The following is an 18,398-nucleotide window of genomic DNA, read 5'->3' on the forward strand; positions in this document are numbered from 1 at the left end:
TGAGTCTGAAACAATTGTGCCAAGTTAAACATAAATGTTTTAATGGTACTATTTACAAAAAACAATTCTGCTTTTGATTAGGTTAACTGCTGCAACAATCGAACAGGTACATTGACATCTTGCTTAACTAGAAAAGAAAGAAAGAAAACTGATTGAATGACTGTGGCATAAAAACACAGGTGTAAAATTATACAACCATAGATTTTGCATAGCAATTAGTTACTTAAGGGGGCAATAGTGTGGTTATGACATTGTGGGGTGGCAAAAACAAAATCTTGCAACAAAGCAGTCTCGAGATCAGATCAATCTGACCTGTTGAAAATATTCTCAGCATCAGAAAATATTCCCTTAATTTGTAAAACCTGAGGTTGGGGTGGCTTCTAGCTAAGTAAGAGCTGCTACATGTTTGCAAGAGAACACTTCTTATTCTTGTCAAGTTGAGCCAGAAAAAAAGACAGAACAAAAAAAAAAAACACCGTCCATTGTTAACGTGCACAATTGCAAATTGTCAGCTGTGTGCACTCACACTGTGGTGCCTTGGGGGGGAGGAACCCTAAATTATTTCCATATATTATGCCATGATTTTTTATTTTATTAACAAGGGGGAAAGGGAGTGAAAATAGCAGATGCTAGAATCCTTCCGTTGCCTGTATTCCTGCCCATGGAAATCTTCTTGTGTGCTGTAATATGACTAGCATTAGCATGTTTGGGGCATGCAGCGGCGCTGTGTGTGGGGGGGCAAGTGCTGTATAGACACCCAAGTCCTCTGTGACACCCCTCCCTGACAGCAAACACCTGGGAGAAGAGGAGCTGGATGCTCTCCATAAGAGATTTGAAAGGAATGATTTATCATTCAAAAAAACAAATAAAAACAAACACAAAGAATGTGTTGCGTTGGAACAGACATAGATACAAATAAAAAAATGTGTCAGGAATGAAACAAACAAAGAACGCAAACCAACAAAACTGGACTTGGCAGTTCAAGAAGTGCTCTGGTGATTTCAGGCGACCTCTTAAAGGGGAGAGGAGAGAAGGACACCACATCCCAAATGTACCTGTTTTTATTTGGATGGGGGCTAAAGGGGGTGGGGGGTAGGATGTGAGGATATTTTTTATTGTTTTGTTATTTGTCACTCCACTAAAAATGTACATGGGAATTACAAGCAAACTAGTCAATAGAAAACACCCTTTGGCCATACTTTGAGGAGTCCGCTACATAGTGCGCTACGAGTGTACACGCCACGTATGAAACACCACTAAGCCCCCATGTACATTGTTTAGCCTACTACAGAAATCATTTTTTGTAACACATTGTTTTATACTTTTTTTCTTTTTTTAACATTTATTCTTTTTTTCTTCCTGTGACAAAAACAAGGTGTAGGGAAAGGCTTCTATCTCCATAATATTCACTAAAAACTGTGAAAAGTATTAGACTGATGTTTGAATATCAAACAACAGGAACCCTTTAACATCTTAACTTCGGTTTGAGGTTCTGCTTGTTAATGCCAGAGAGGAGAGAGGCCCAGGGGTTGGGGGTGTGACCAGGATGGGGTGGGATGGGGGTGAGAGCTGTGACCGGGGCAAAGATGAAGGGGACCTCAGCTTGCAAGTCATTCATCGGTGAGTGGAGGCCTTAAGTTTGGGCCCGTCGTCTTCGCAAGGCAAGTCCATGTCATCAGAATCCATCCTGCTAAAGCCTGGGGCTCTGCAGCCCGAGATGCTGCGCATCCTGTGTCTGATGTGTTCACTGTCCGCCTCGGGGGGCTCGGGGTCGGGGTCTCCTGACATGGGGAAGTTTCGACGCTCAAACGGTGCCACCGTCTAAAAATGGACAAATGCAAAGCGAATACAAAACATTAGACATATTGTAGTTTGGTTCAATTCTCTCTATGTCGGGAGAGACAGAATCTACGAAACATAGCTTTAAGGCCTGTAAAACACTGGAGCAGTCAACACATACCCTTTCCTCAAAGGTGAAGTCTGGCGTGGAACAGCGCGTGTCCTCATTGGACAGCAGGCGGTTGGAGTCCCTGGAGCAGGGTGTGTAGGGGTTGGAGGTGGCATCGGGGCTCGGGGGGCTCATGGGTGACGGCACATAGCTGTAGCTGTAGTCGTGGAGCAGGGGGCAGTGAGAGTCCGGAGAGGCCGGCTGGGGCGTGGGTGGGTTGGTCCCGCACAGCAACGGAGTGGTCCGCCCGTCAATGGACTTGTATGACCTGCCGCGGAATGAGTGAACGCATGAGGGACGTGAGGAGGGTTTGGCGACATGACTTAGAACTGTCCCCATGGTATTTTTGGACATGCATCGTTATGAGATAGGAGGTTAGTTGATGTTAGTCAACAATGTACCTTCATACTTTGTGTTTTTATTACTGATGAAGACTTCTAAATCAACAGAGCATTTTAGTGAATATTCTCTGTTGACATTCAAGGGCTTAATGCAAGTTTTAACATGTCAGTTTTGCGGGATCATTTTAAATTTTATCATGACCCAAACATTTGTCCTCCTATCACTTATGACCATGTAAAAAATAAAGAAAAGGTAAATTTTTCTAGTCTCGGTCTAAGGAGTCATCCATAAAAATAATGTGGTGTGAGAGTCTTTCACCACTTTAGTTCCTCTTAGGATAACTTTCCAAACATGCCATAAAATGGAGGGCCATTTCACAATTTTCTTTCATTAGCAGCATTTGTAGCATTTTGTAGCATTAGCAGAATTTGTGCGGACATACCTGCTGCCCCTCCGCTTAGCGGGGGCCAGGGCCATCCAGGTCCAGCGGGATCGCTCCTGGTCCTCACACGGCTGGTGGAGCTGGACGAAGGCTGAATCTGTCAGGTCCTCCGTCTACACACACACACACACATACATATTTGTAAACTGTACTTGTGAGGACTGTGGAACCTAATGACTGATTTATACTTAGTTGTGCGCTGGTGTTGCACATCCGAAAATATCTACAATGTGTTGTGAAGTTTTAGATCGGCTATTTTCCGTTGCGCAAAACCGGCACACAAGTATAAATCAAGCTTGACCCTTCCATGTACTCCACAATCATTACCTAACCTCACCACTATATGACTTACATTGGATTGCAATGTCAGTCATACTTAAGAAAAGATATAAAACAAAAAGATGCTATTTATTGAATATTAACGTAAACCTGACACCACACGTGTCGAACAAGGCAGATTATTTAGTATTATTAGGGCAGCATATGACAGAGCACAGTGTATGACAAAAGTTTTCAATCTAAATAAATTTAGTTTGTGTGGAACATTTCCGTGGTGAAGTTGAGTGTATACGGTACTTAAAAAGGAGCACAATCCAATGTGGATTCACAAAGAGTCATAATTTGCAAGCAGTGCTTTGAAAAACAACGAAGCAAAGCATGGTCAACACTACAACTCTCTAAAACCACCATGAACGTCACCATGAAATCATTTAGCAATAAATGACAAAAAACACATCACAAAATCCCAGCTGCCAGACCACACATACCTCAACAACGCAAACAAGTGCAGTGCCATATCCGTCAAGACAAACCTCAATAACGCAAAAGAGTGCAGCGCCATATCCATTAAGTTCCCAAAGGCACAAGTAACGACATTAGTCAAGCCATCACCTATCACTGCTAAATATATGGCTGTAATCAACGCCTTTCCAAAAAAAAAAAGATAAAGATGCTAGACAAGAGATACTATGCCTTCTTGTGTTGCATTGCCTGCTTTCTGTTAGGGCTGTGAATCTTCTGCTATCTCACGATTCGATTCCGATTCTTGGGGTCACGATTCCCATTTTTTCAAAACACGATTCTCTATTCAAAAACGTTTTTTTTTCTGATTCAAAAACGTTTTATTTCGATTCAAAACGATTCTTGATTAAAAATCATTTTTTTCCGATTCAAAATTAATTCAGCCCAAAACTTGACACTTCTCAAAAATGTCATTATACAAAAATACTAAAAAAGAAAATGAGAATAGATTCTGAATCGTCCAACATGAGAATCGCGATTCGTATTCGAATCCTTTTTTCCCCACAACCCTACTCTGTCTAACAACAGTCGAGACAGAACTGTACAAAGCATGATTTATACTCTGTGGTATCGCTTGCCAAAAGATCCAAGTCTTCATCTTGACAAATGAAATGGGCGCAATTATGTGACATTAGCGTGTTTTACCATTAAACAGAGTAGCATTGAGGGTAATGTAAAAGTTCGAATGATTACAATTTTGAGTGTCACGACTCAGCAGTATGCCATGTCAGGTTCATGGTGCTACTGTCAGGTGTCAACACGACCTCCATAGAAATGAACGGTTTGACACTGACCATGTGCAAGCTGCTAAATAATCAGACCAAAATGCTCACCTCTCTCTCATTCTCTTCCTCAGTAATGGATTGGGTAAAGATGTCCACTTCTCGCCAACTATCAAAGAAGAAAAACATAATAAGCACAGGGAGTTGACTATCTCCAGCACTGTGTGCCTTATAGTTTATGGGCGTCACAGTCCACATCACTGACTCTTGATCTCAGTGATGTGGACTGTGACTCCCATACACCATTGCACATTCACAGTATTGAGTATTACTCTGCCCTGTTCACTTTAGCAGCCATGTGATTTGATTATTTATGATAGCCAATTGCCATATATAAACTGTACAAGATTATAGCGTCACAAATCTAGTTATGATTCTATTGTATTTTATGCTATTTTGCAAATTAAAATATGTGCCATTTTTCATATTATGACTATTTTTTCTTTTTTATTGTATTTGTATTCTGTCCAAACTGTCGAGGTGGCTCCAAGTACAATGTTGCCACAGCTGTATTGTAAGTGCATTGTAACTTTGAAACATAGAGGTGGGTAAGGGGACTTTAGAGTACATATCACAGTATTTAAAGGGGGAAACCCTAGGCTGATTTTGTAGCTCGTTTTCCGATTGGATGTGGATGGGCCGGAGGGGGGGGGGGGGGGCGGTTAGAGAGGTTGAGCGGACCTGGAGGGCCCCCACATCTCCAGGACAACGGTATCGGAAACACTGAACAATGCATCTGCATGTTTCAAATGTCTTTGTACTTTGTTTATTTAAAATCAGCATTACGGACAAACAGGTTAAAGGGGAAGCAGCTGTTAAAAAAAAATATACCATGACAATTATTTATAGGTGGTAATAAAATGTTCCACCTTATTATCCATCCGCCATTAACATAAATTGATTATGAACGCCACGGTCTCACAGTACACTTCTCTCATGGTAAGTAGGTCATATTATAAGCAACACTCTCAACCAGTCTGATGGTCAATGGTGGAGGTCTTACCTAGGCGTCAGGATTTCTTTGTACTGAAGTTTCTCCACCCGCGTGGTGGCGGCCACAGACATGGGGATCACAATGTTGTTGATGTCAAAGGAGCTCTCACCTCGCCTCCTCTTGATGGGTTGCTGTTGTTGATAGACATTTGAAATACAGTCGAGTCAGAGCATAGCACATAATAAAGCTTGACTAACAACTCTAAACTATAAATGTCCAACTATCCTTTTTCCTCACAAATGACCTCTAAAAAAGTATTCACTAGCTATCATCTTAAGCTCTCAAATTGATTTTATTACAAAGCACCATTTTGTAATTGACACATCATCAAACCTGTGTCATTGATACTTTTATATAATTTTTTTCCATAACTTCAGTGCATAACATTTCTATTAATAACATAACATTTGTGCGACTGCAATATTGGTAGCCTTGCAAAGCCAACCCACAATTTATCTTCACTAAGTTTTATGCATGACTTGCTTTGATATTGGGCATTGTCAATGAGCATAAACCTCAATTACTGGAAAGGCTATTGGAGCCACCTTTTACCAGTCATCGCTGCCTAAGTCATAGATGCTTTATTTGTCCTTGTGGAAATTCCTTTTGCGCCAAGCAGTCATGATTTTGTATTGCATTTTTATACTTGGACGGTATAGGTAATATGTGACATATTTAAACATTTAGAATACCATCATAACATGTCTATGTGATGCAATGCAATGCAAAAGTAGCTACAGAGGACGTTGTCTTCCATTGAAGTTCTTTATGGTACATTATGTTCTCACACATGTGTGAGAGAAACCATTTGGGAAGTACAAATATCCAAACGGTATAGAACAGAGACAAAGGAGTGTTTCTAAAGGAGGAAAAGGTTTGTGACTATGTCGAGGCACATTCCCATTTCAGATGCATTTCAAAAGGACAGTTTTGTTTCTATGGCGGATTAGATTTTTTACTTTGAACAGAAAAATACTCAGGCGAGCAAGTGGTCGCCTAAACCTTTTGTGACAGCAAGTGTTTTAGGGGAATTTCCTCTCAAATAAACAACGTTGCGTGTGCCCTTACAGGTGTATTGGAGACACTCTGACTGTTGAGTCCGAGTGGCGTGGAGTTCTCAGACGAGGTGGACAGCTGGCGAGTAAGGGGGCTGTGGAGGGATGAGTGCATGTTGGCCAGTGTGGCGCAAGGGCTGCCTGAGTCCAGGAACAGCTTGGGGGAGGCTAGAAGACAAAAGGCAAACCAAATTGCATTAGAGTGTTGCTCCACTTATTTGAACCATGATGAAAACCATCACCTTGTACACAAGCAGATGACTGGATTGACGCAGGGGTTAAAGCTACAATAGCAGGAGACATACTGCAGTGATTTAAGATAATACAATCTTTTGGATAGGTGTGGTTTTCTCCCCAAACAGTACACCGTGAAAAAGGCCAAGGCTTAAGCAGGACTTTTACATGGAAAAGCATCACTCACGATCAGTCCTGTCCAGAGAGTGCTCTCGTAGTCTTTTGCGGCTGAAGCTTTTGTCGTAGGGTCCCGAGGGGGACGGCAGGGCATGCAGGCGTTCCGTTTTGCACAGGGCCGGGCTGTCCAGCCTGGCTGTGCTCAGGACAGCACTGCTGCTACTGTCCAACGTTCTGGGCTTCTCAGATCGGTTCTTGTAGTGGCCAAGCCCTGCAGGGAAGACAACAGTCAGGTCATGAGAGGAAACTATTCCGTCCCTCTGACTTTAGAGGGACCCTTTGACCCTGTTTATTCGAGCTGCTGCCTGTAAGTATGTCAAAGGAAATGAGCTGGTAATGACCACTTGAGATGAAATCTCTCATGCTGAACGGGTCAAAAGCTGTGTTGTTGCAGACACAGCAGTGCACTTACTGACTGCCATGAGTGAGTTGGTGAACTTGTGCTTCTCTTTGGAGGAGGACAGCTTGTGTTTGAGGGAGAGCTTCTTCAGCGGCTTGCTCCGCTCCAAGGACTTGGTCTGCCACTGGGTCTTCAAGACCTGCTGCAGACGCAGGCCTACACACACATCTAAGGAACACACACACACACACACACTTATGAGATTACTCTATTACTTATAGTAAAATACTTGGACTGGCACTGGAATATAAGAGCAGTAGGTGGGTGTCGAACGTCTCTACCCTTTGAGCACTGATTGAATCACATTAACAGCACTAAGAATCAAAATGGACCAAGCATTTGGGGCCAATGGATCCTTTTCACAGCAGCCATTTTGACAGGTCAATACAGCTGAAGGTCCATTCATCTATCTTCAACCGCTTATCCAGAATCGGGTCGCGGGGGTAACGGTTCCAACTGAGATTTTCAGTCTTCCCTTTCCAGAGCAACATTAGCAACTTCCTGGGGGGATCCTGAGGCGTTCCCAGGCCAGTGTGGAGATATAATCCCCCCTTCTGGTCCTTGGTCTGCTCCGAGGTCTCTTGCCAGTGGACGTGCAGTGAGGACCTCCATAGGGAGACGCTCGGGAGGCATCTGTACTAGATGCCCGAACCACCTAAGCTGGCTCCTTTCTAAGTCAAGGAGCAGCGGTTCTACTCCGAGTCTCTCACGGATGACTGGAGTTCTCACCCTATCCCACACTTCATGACCATAGGTGAGAGTAGGAACGAAGATTGCTCGGTATATCGAGAGCTTTGCCTTCTGGCTCAGCTCTCTTTTCGTCACAACAGTGCGGTACAGTGACTGCAATACCGCTCCGGGTGATCTCCTGCTCTATCCTCACTCGTGAACAAGACCCCGAGATACTTAAACTCCTTCACCTGGGAACAAATTCTCGTTCCCTACCCGGAGTGCACAATCCATCGGTTTCCTGCTGAGAACCATGGCCTCAGATTTGGAGATGCTGATCAGGTATTATGTTAATTGTGGCTGTTTCATTTAGGTGTTTCAGTGTGCCAGCATCAGGAGCTGTCAATGCTGTCCGTATCTGCTGTAAAAAGGGTCCATTTTCCATACTTTACAGCTACTTGAAACCACACCAAAGAGATTAAAAAGTTGGCTCTGCCTACCCTTTTCTTATTTTTTTTGTGGCCAGAACAAAGAATTAATACTCAAAGTACACAACCTATAGATTAAGACGATCAACATCTTCATTAAGTTACTACATAAACTTGAGTGCAATCTGTCCATGCATGTACACATTTAAATGACATTGATTACAGACCCATGCCTTAAGGCATATCACACAACGAAAACATAAGCAAATGTTTTAAATGCTACAGACAATGTGCCAGCGATTGAGGATAGAACCGGCAGACGATAACACACCGGTACCGAAGACATAGCATTGGCTTTGATCTACCTCCGTACATTACAAACATGGGTACTGAGCGACCACATGTAAGTCTTGGGGGGAGGGGGGTGCCTACCCTTTTCTTGAATGTGTTTTTTTGTGTCCAAAAGATAATAATAAAAACAAAACTGTAAAAAAAAAACTGTAAAAACAACTTGCTAAGAGTTATCTTTCCAATGACATTGGAGGACATGGTGTTGTTAATGTTTAGACAATAAATTGGCTAGTTGACAAGAGGTCCTCAGACAAACACTGATGGACCACATTGATTGAGTAGCATAATTTCAGGATAAGTTTAAGCTTCTTCAATGGGGGCATCCTGCCCATGTATACATTTAAACTTTTTTGTTTTGTTCTTTTGGGCATTTTTCTTTTTTATTGACAGCGACAGTGGAGAGAGACAGGAAATGCAGAGACCGAGTAGGGGGATGACATTCAGCAAATGGTCCGACCAGCCAGGAATTGAACTGGGGACCCGCTGATAAGAGCATTGGGACCATGAGGTATGCATCATAACACTCGGCTATCGGGTTCCCTGTATACATTTAAACTTGTAGTAGTTAAAAATTTGTTAAATGAAAAAGTGGTTTATTTAGTCTTTACACTTGACAAAGTAAGGCCACAAAAAAAAGTACAGTTTTGGTTTCAGTAGTGAATCCCAAGTATCACTACAGAAAGATTCCTAACACCACCACGCCCTATGACTTTTGTATTATATCCCTCTCTGACTCAAACTGTTAGTGGCCACACCTTTGGCTTTTTAAATTCTCCTCTAGAAATAAAACAGGAAAGAACAGTTTGAACTTCGATCTCTGTGTGGGTGGGTTGGAGAGAGAACTGTACTGTAACACTGACCGTCAGGGAAAGAAAGGATGGGGTGAACGCCTGAGTCCAGTCTAGACAGGCGCTCCAGGGTGGGGAGATCGTACTGGACGTCCTCCTTGGAGGTGGGCCGGCCACCGCACATGACACAGCTGGAGTTGACCCTGCAGTTACATTGGAGGCAGCTGCTCCGCTGGGCCTATAGGGGGCAGTAGAGTAGAGGAAGAGTGGTAAGAGATAGGGTAGAGCACCATTTTACCAGCACAACTTCACAATACCCACAACTGACTTTCTTTTGGGCAGTTTTTCCTTTACTTAGTAGATAGTAGAGACAGGAAATCAAAAGGCAGAGAGGGAAGGACACAGTTCACCAGATGGAACCAAACTGTCAGCTACCGCCATGGCTCACAAGAGGTCAACTTTTACATAACCGTACATAATACAGCATCACAACACTTGCTAGAGCTGCACACAATCCATTTTAAGAACCAAATGCCAATACTAAATATTTGATGTGACATCTTGTCTAAACTTCCTTTAATCACACATTTTCAGAACTGTATAATAATCATGTTTTTATTTACTGCTGCAGCAGATTACAAAATCTAAATATTTGTTCTCCTTTACTTCATTTAAGGACCACTTAATCTATTCTTAACACATTGCATGCCAATCGCGTAGATCTACGCGAACCTAAATAATAATACGTAAAGTGGCCTTTTTTTCCCCTCTCTCTCAAAGTGACACATTTCATTGTAGCACTCTCGCAGTGACACATTTCATTGTAGCACTCTCTTGCAGTGACACATTTCATTGTAGCACACCCGGATACGGAAATGACGTCAATCGAAGATTTCCGTTCCCATCTGCCGCCGCTCTAAAGCTTCCGCTAAATCGCCATTATCTCTGTGTTGTTTTTCTCCGCGCTGAACGCTGTTTGAAACGGGTTTTAGAAACTGCGACTACTGCAAAATGGAATGTCGCCGATTGAAAATGTCTTCTCTGGGCCACTCACACAACTACCCTGTGTGTCTACAAACAGTTGAACACGCGATCATAAGGTATTTAGCGAGGTCTGTGGCGAGGTGAAAAAAACAAAAAAAATAAAATAAATCGCTGGCAGTGGTGACGAGTACATTATGATATTAAACTCTGGCATGGAATGTGTTAATGGGAAACAGCTAACCAGAAAACATTTTGTATCACTATCCGTTTAACTAATTACCTGAGATATTTAAACAATTATTAAAATATTGCATTGTAAATTGTGACTCTAGCAGTGTCACACAACCGTGTGCAGTTCTAAGACTGGATGATTTAGCACATGAATTAGTTCTACAAGTGCTTCATTCTAATATATGGGATGCACAGTGTCTCCACAGAGCGCAACAGTAGTGACCCCTCTCTCTCCCCCCCTCTCGAGTGGCCATCATTTTCTATTGAGAAAGGGACAGTGAAAAGGACCCATATGAGACCCGTACACTGTCGCTCATGCGTGCGGCTTCTCTATTGTATTATAGGATAGGACATTTAAACCCAGATATGTTTCACTTTCTTTTTTTTGGTTCGTATTTTAAAATAAATAAATGGTTTTACATTGAAAACTGTAGCTGATAAACATACAGTACATCTAGGAAACCACAAGGTAGCGAAAAACATTTCCAGAAAGACAAATGATCGTTCTCTTGAATGCATTCAAGAACTGACATCAGTTGTAGTATATTAAGTATGATATAGCTGCTTAGGACAAGGCTAGACTAGTGACATGCACTGCAATGTTTGTATAAATATGTAAACATGACACTATGTTTAACCACTATAAGTAAGTAATTTTAACCACTCACACTATCAAGTGGCCACATTTACCAAAAATGTCCAAATGCCCTCTAATCAGCATGTACTCTGCTGCCTTGATCACCTCTTGTCAGATGAACACAACTTTCTAAACAGAAGTCTATTTGCTATAGACACACGGGCACCTACAAATTCACACCCACAATTGAGACAGCGCACCCACACTGGGTAAGGGAGAACGGTGTACTGCAGGCCAACCCATCAAAGCCACTGAAATTCTAGTTAGACACTGAGTAAGCCTACATTTAAAATAATCCTACATGAACTGGAGATGATATAGATTTGAATAAAAATCTTGTTTCCATATGTATGGAGTGTCTTCAACATATCTTCTAGTTTTCTCAATAGATGTTTCACATTTAATTTGCCACTTGAATGGGTTACCCATAATGTTAACAGAGTAGAGGAGACGGCAGACGGCATTTCAGTGACATCACTGTCCTTACGAGCGCCGACTTTGAAGAGGGGAATTCTCAATTCTACATCCGAGCCCGACTGACTTTATTCATGTCTATATTTTGAACTCGCAGGCTTAAATACATTTTCCACCTACCGCGGAGCTCCGAAGGCATATGAGAAATTAAAACGTATGTTTACCGTTGTTGTATTAACTTGCCTGAATGTAGTTATAATGGGAAATAAGCCAACTAAATGGAGGAGTGACATATCCGGACATTTTCGATTTGAGATGGCAGGTATGTCAAATTAAAAAGGACAAACTAAACATATGGGACACTTTATTAGAACACAAACAAATCGCTACAGCCTCAGTAGTCAACCAGTAAAAATACGGTATTTTATGTTGCCTCTCATATGGATTGCACTGACAGCTGCAGTACACCGTGCTCCCTTACCCAAAGTGGTGGCGCTGTCTCAAGTGTGGGTGTGAATTTGTAGTCACCCACAAGTCAGTTATGATGCTGTATATTCATTGGGGCAATCATGGTTGCAATAACAGGGGATATTGGAACACCAATCAATGTTTCAACCAAGCAAAACTCTCGTCTGCCTAGTTAATTATGTGCAGAATTGATCCGAGACGTTAAGTCGTTCATGTAGCTGAGTCATTCCCTCAATCCAAACACTGACATCCCTTTTCCATTCCTAACCATTTTTCTGAATGTTGATGGAAAATGACACAAGTTCAAGGAAAAGATTTAAAGGGGCGTGAAACCCTAGGCTGATTTTGTAGTTTGTTTTCCACTTCAGGTTAAAACCTACAGCAGGGTGAAAACATGGCATAACACTGACATTATTCACCTGTTTCCTAGGCTGTGTGTTTTCCACTTCCTGTCGATTTGATCCAATGAAACTGGTCAGATGACCAATAATATCCAATGAAATCGACAGGAAGTGGAAAACACACAGCCTAGGAAACGGGTGAATAGTACCCAGTGATGTAAGCAACACAGCTGAAGCTAATCAAATTAATAACGGGTGTGCCAATACCGTCTTCATGCTTGCACATTGGCATGCCCTTGGCTCTGGACACACCTAAAAAAAATCTAACACTCATTATTCATTTGCTTGGTGCAGCTGTGTTGCTTACAAGTCTGCCATGTTTTTAATCTGCTGTAGTTTTTAATCTGCTGTAGTTTTTAACCTGAACTGGAAAACAAACTACAAAATCAGCCTGGGGTTTTATGCCCCTTAAAGAGAATTCCTGAGACATTCGGAATGATCTTACTCTGGGCTACGTAATCATGTGACGTAAGCTGCAACGTTCTTTTCTTCTTCTAGGCTCTTCTAGGCTCAGATGACAGACATTCTGGCATTATGCCAACTAGAATAAAAGGTTATTTTCTGTTCATCATTTACCTAACACAAAATAGTACACACCCAATAGGCCTACACACCCACCCCCACACTAACTATCCATCTGTCTCTCTTCTGATGAATCAGTTTTTCTCCTGCATCATGTGCTCCCATAGTTTCCCTAGTGCATTCTTTCCGAGTCATTTCATGCAGGTTATAGTTATAGGTGGCCAACCCACTGCCAAATTAGAAGCAATTAGAAGTACAGTGCACTGAAATAAAGTGTTATATACACTTGACACCACAGAAAAATACTACAATAAGGAAGTTACTAGATAATAAATAATAGTTCAACAGTCTAGTATATTCCATTTTAACTAGCAGGAGCAGCACTGACTGTTTAATAGACAATTTGATTAGATGCGCACATCCATATCACCTATTGATTCAGTTTACTTGAGCACTATTTGCAGTTCACGCCAGTGTCTCAGTAATGTGACGAGGCCTGACCCCTGAAAGTCGGCGATTTGAATAGTCAGTCGTGACCCCCTCAGTCGACACAAATTATTTGATTCGAGCATTCAGTGTTTTTTTTTTTTACCATATCTTCCCTTTATAGCGTCAGTTACTAGCTATGGTGTCATGTACTTCCAATTTAGTCTCTCTACTTCCTGTAAGTATACTTAAAAATAAACCAGTATAGACTAATCATATTAAGAGACTGTCATTAATAAATCTGCCGTTTTTAGAGTAAATACGATTTCTGCCGAGGCCAAGCCATCGTGACAAGGAAGGTTAAGTTCCTTGCATCATGACGGGATGTAAACAAGAATGCACGTGGATTATACCCAATAATTTGGATATGAAACTGATTTAAACAATGTATATACTATATGCAACTAACAGTAAAATCGCGATCTCGATATTGGATTCTCAGTTAAATGAACATGATCACCCATAGAACATTCCACTGCAAAGCAAATCAAGCGATCAATAAAGTTTTGCATTTAGGGCCTGAGTTGCAGTGCGGGATAGCAGGGATTATTCGATTCCCACAAATGTAGCACTCACATTCAAACACCATCTTGAGTCTTCTGTGCACTCTATCTCCCTCTCTCTACAAGGCTACAAGCCCCCCTCTCCTTCCACTGGCTAATGCTTATTTATACTTTGTCGTATGATATAGCAGATCTGCAAGCCTGCGACACATTTGAGGTGGAAGATCAGCTATTTTCGGCACACAACACCTTCGTGTATTATCAATTAAAATGTGTTGACGCAGATGTTACAACACTTCAACTAGTGAGGTTCAAGAGTTTTATTCACATCCATCATGCAGGTACTATGAATGGAGTGAAAAACTATTTTGCTTATAGGAGATACACCAACGTATTTAACAGTAGATCAAAAATAATTGTGATAATCATTTTGGCCATAATCGTGCTGTCTTAAGACAGACATGAGTTATGACGGGCCAGCAGACCATTTATAAGCCAATATCTTAGGAATAACCACACAACTCAGTTAACACCTTGGAGTTGTGGTGACGGTCTTTTAATTTTAGAAATGCCCAATCTGTGTGCTGTCTTTTAAAGCTACAGTCCATGACCTATTTTAATGAATAAAACGTTATTGTAACGAATCCGTATTGTAGAGTATGTTAATACAATATAACTTACTAGTTCATCTGCAGTGATTAGAGGTGGTTTCCCTACTCTTTTACAGAGACATTTCGACCCCGGTGTCAGGTAGGACACCTACTGGTTGACAAATGTCAATAAAGTTATTGTCCCAATTGCGCTGCCATCTTTATTGTAGTCCAGAGGACTCTGGGCATCATTGCAAATATCTCTCTCTACAGGGAGAGGGAGACAACGGACATAAAACATATGGATTGTACCTTTAAATATTGCTGGAGCGAGAAATTGTGGAACAGGATATCCAATTTCCTTACATTAAAATACATATACCGGTAGTTGTGTATCGCATGCTAAAGGAAATAATAAATTAAGCACTGAAGCACCTTTCCTAAGCAATAATAGAACTCAACTAGGTCTTATCATGGCTGCCGCTGATGTCTGTCCAAGACATTTAACCATTTTAGGAACCATCCTAACAAATGAAGAAATAAAAAGACAATTTGACCACAGCCTTTGTGATTTTCCAATAACATGTGATTAACCAATCAACATGCTCCATCACTTCCTGTTTGAAGCCCTGTACAGAACTTTGTACTTATTGAGAGGCAAACTCAATGCATTCATTTCAGGTATGATCAAGAGAACACATGCATGAACACACACACACACACACACACACACACACAACTGACCTTGCCGTTGAGGTTGGGCACAGTGTTGGGCTGGATGAGGCGCCGCCGTCGACAGCCCATGAGAGGTCGTGTGCGAGCAGCAACACACGTGCTGTCGTAGCCGGAGGGTTGTTGGTGCTTGGTGTCAGTGCTTTCTGTCATTCTGATGGAAGAACCAATAGGACAGTTTCAGCCGCAGTTGTCAGTCTCAAAATCTCATAATAAAAAATGATGTTCAAGGAATTATGCTTCCAATAACCTTCTCAGTGGAGAAGAAATTCACCTAACGCTGGGCACCTGTCACTAAAATACGTTGTGCCAAGCAATTGTGCAATGCGTGTATACTGTACTCAGATGTCACATCAGGACAGAATAAAATGGCAAGAAAAAAAAGAAAGAAACCCCCCCAGAAAACAAATCAAAAACCTCAAAAACTAAAACTGCAACTATACGTGGTATCACACAAGCACAAATCCTTTCCTTCTATTCGTTAAAAGCCATTCCCTTTTTAAACCGTACTCTGGCAACAGCTGAGAGAATTTAGCATTAACAGTGTCACCTGTTGAGGACACCGTTGACTGGGCGGCCATTCTGACCCCTCCAGGGGCCAAGCTCTGTTGTGGTGACGTGGGCAGTTACTGTGTGCTCCAGACGCTCTGAACTACCATCCTGGACAAAGAGATAAGACCTGCCGGTTAGACTACACCCAATGACAACCAGTGACAATGTGGGCTGACAAACAGCACATTACAAAAACCTGCCTGCTTGAAAAGAGCAACAGCACACAAAGAAAGGTCTAATTTTGTCAGCCCCAGTATTTATATGAGCAAATCTCTCTCTCAGCGGTAAAAAGAAGATAAGGCATCCGAGAATGAGCCACAATCAGACAGTTTGATATCAACAGCTTGGCTCCTCCATGTATAAGCTTTGTAGAAATTAGAAAACATACATGATTTTCACACGTACAGCATCTACAGTATTCCCCCCCCCCCCTCCTGCCCAGAAACAGGTTTTAGCAAACAGGTTCTACTCATCATCACATCTTTACAAGTTGGATACTTTAAATCTTTACTACAGGGTTTGTCTGTATGTTCACACAAAAGTAGACCAATCACAGCCTATATAATATGCTTTTGTAACAATCGTATATATATATATATATATAGATATATATAGATATATATATATATATATATATATATATATGTTTTTGTAACAAACTTATATATAATATGTATTTGTAACAAACATATATAACTGCTGTAACAGAACAGACTAGCCCTGATACAGGCCCAGACCATTTTTGATTTGATTCAAATGGGCGAATTTGGGCTATACGTTTGAATCTGGCACCTATTTTTCAGACATTGTAGAAGGACGGAGGCCACTTCGTTATTAGACTTGTTTTATTCAGCCTTTGTTTAATGAGGTAGTATCTGCCATTAAAACAAATCTAAATCCCTAAATCCTATGAAAATCGGATTCAGCAATAAGTAGCAAGCCGAAATACAGAGCAGCAGGGGGTATATCTAAATATATCCTGAGTGAAACAAAGAGATAAGACACCTTCTAATGAATTACATTCAGATGGAGCACAGTGCAAACCCCTTTCGCTTGATTCAAGTCTGATCTAAACCTTTGACGTTGACAGCAATTACCACCCTGTACACTGTACAGAAATCTGATAACAAATGAGGAAGCCTACAAGGAAGTCTACAACCTGGGCATTCAATGTCTTTACAGTCAATACAAGTCTTTACAATAAAAATGTCAGTGACCTACTGTCTTAAGGCACAAACTAAGGCAGTGACCAGAAATACAACAGTTTCCTTCACTTTGTTCACAGTACGAATAGAACACTTTGTAGTAACTTTAATTTCACCATTCAATGAAAATCTTTAGTTTTAACACAAAATGAGTTGTGAAGGGACAACAGCAGGCAAAGTCCTGAGAGCATTAATGTGCATTAAACTGAGTGCTTCGTGGCTACATGGTAATGAAAATCCTTCACGGTGAACCATGAATAGAAAGGAGAGCTAACGCAGGGCCGTATGGTAAACAAAAAGTCTGGGGTTAAACCTGATCTCTGTGCTTAGGTTGGGTGCAGATGACAATACGTTGGGGACAATTTTGGGCCCAATTCGCCTCTCCCAATAACCACAGGTCTGTTCCCATTTTTTTTTTTCTGAACAAAATATCAGCTAAAATGATTAGGTAGTGCAAGGTATTTACAATGCAGACAGAACTTTAAACCCCACAATCGGCTAAGAGTTGCCCCAATTTCAAATCGGTTGTAGTGAGGCTTGTAGAATTATGACAACACTATATGAATGCTTATCCCATTAAGACCAGGAAAGCATCCGTGTCATTTTTAGATTTCTTTGGCTATTCAAAAATAGCAGATATACAAGCTCATAGTGCGGCACTATGAGCTTGTAGATCTGCTATTTTCTTTTAATCGTGAACATTTTTGTAAATCTTTGAATATATATATTTTTAAAGCGAACATTTGTAACTCAAATCTTTGCTTCTGGGGATTCTACAAATGTCTTCTAAATCCTAACAGTATTTAAATCCTAACGGTACATATATTTGGCCGCGGACCGCCATCTGAAAATATTTTGTTTTAGGGACCCCCAGAAACAAAGATTTGAGTAAAATTTGTTTGCTTGAAAAGATATAAAATATATTCAAATAATTGACAGGATTGAAATCTGCCATTATATGAGGGGTCTTCAATGTTTTTCGGGACACCTCTAATGGGCGCCAAGTATTACCCGAGTGTTTAGAGCCTCTGCCTTCATCTCTGGCGGACCGGTAGGCAATGTGCTGGGGGCCATGCCGCCCAACTCCACTGAGCCCTGTGGAACAGAGACCCTGGGTTAAGACTTTAATCCACACGCTGACAGAAGTCACCGCATACGTAACCGACCACAAACATTCAGATCAATTCTCAAAAAATGAATCTCCTCAAAACATTTTGATTTCTGCCCTGGTTCCTTGCTTGTGCTGAACGTACAAACGTTGA

At 41.4% G+C, this 18,398-nt stretch overlaps 1 protein-coding gene across 4 annotated transcripts in view; it reads right to left on the minus strand.

Moving 5' to 3' along the window:
* Positions 1 to 14: 14 nt before the first annotated feature.
* The window catches only part of LOC308104677 (KAT8 regulatory NSL complex subunit 1-like), a 42,433-nt gene continuing 24,049 nt past the window's right edge, over positions 15 to 18,398 (minus strand). For 3 of the 4 annotated variants that reach the window (XM_080455149.1, XM_080455148.1, XM_080455147.1), the window contains 12 exons: positions 18,148 to 18,231; positions 15,930 to 16,039; positions 15,392 to 15,533; positions 9,484 to 9,649; positions 7,188 to 7,343; positions 6,786 to 6,986; positions 6,378 to 6,532; positions 5,319 to 5,440; positions 4,367 to 4,424; positions 2,733 to 2,845; positions 1,961 to 2,216; positions 15 to 1,821 (listed from right to left, as the gene is read on the minus strand). In XM_080455149.1, coding sequence (XP_080311275.1) covers positions 1,615 to 1,821; positions 1,961 to 2,216; positions 2,733 to 2,845; positions 4,367 to 4,424; positions 5,319 to 5,440; positions 6,378 to 6,532; positions 6,786 to 6,986; positions 7,188 to 7,343; positions 9,484 to 9,649; positions 15,392 to 15,533; positions 15,930 to 16,039; positions 18,148 to 18,231 — 1,770 coding nt within the window. In that variant the 3' untranslated portion in view covers positions 15 to 1,614. The remainder of the gene's footprint in view (positions 1,822 to 1,960; positions 2,217 to 2,732; positions 2,846 to 4,366; positions 4,425 to 5,318; positions 5,441 to 6,377; positions 6,533 to 6,785; positions 6,987 to 7,187; positions 7,344 to 9,483; positions 9,650 to 15,391; positions 15,534 to 15,929; positions 16,040 to 18,147; positions 18,232 to 18,398) is intronic. The other variant, XM_080455150.1, reaches the window with a different exon arrangement.

This window comes from Gymnoscopelus braueri, assembly GCF_963280865.1.
Source record: "Gymnoscopelus braueri genome assembly, chromosome: 17".
Taxonomy (NCBI): domain Eukaryota; kingdom Metazoa; phylum Chordata; class Actinopteri; order Myctophiformes; family Myctophidae; genus Gymnoscopelus; species Gymnoscopelus braueri.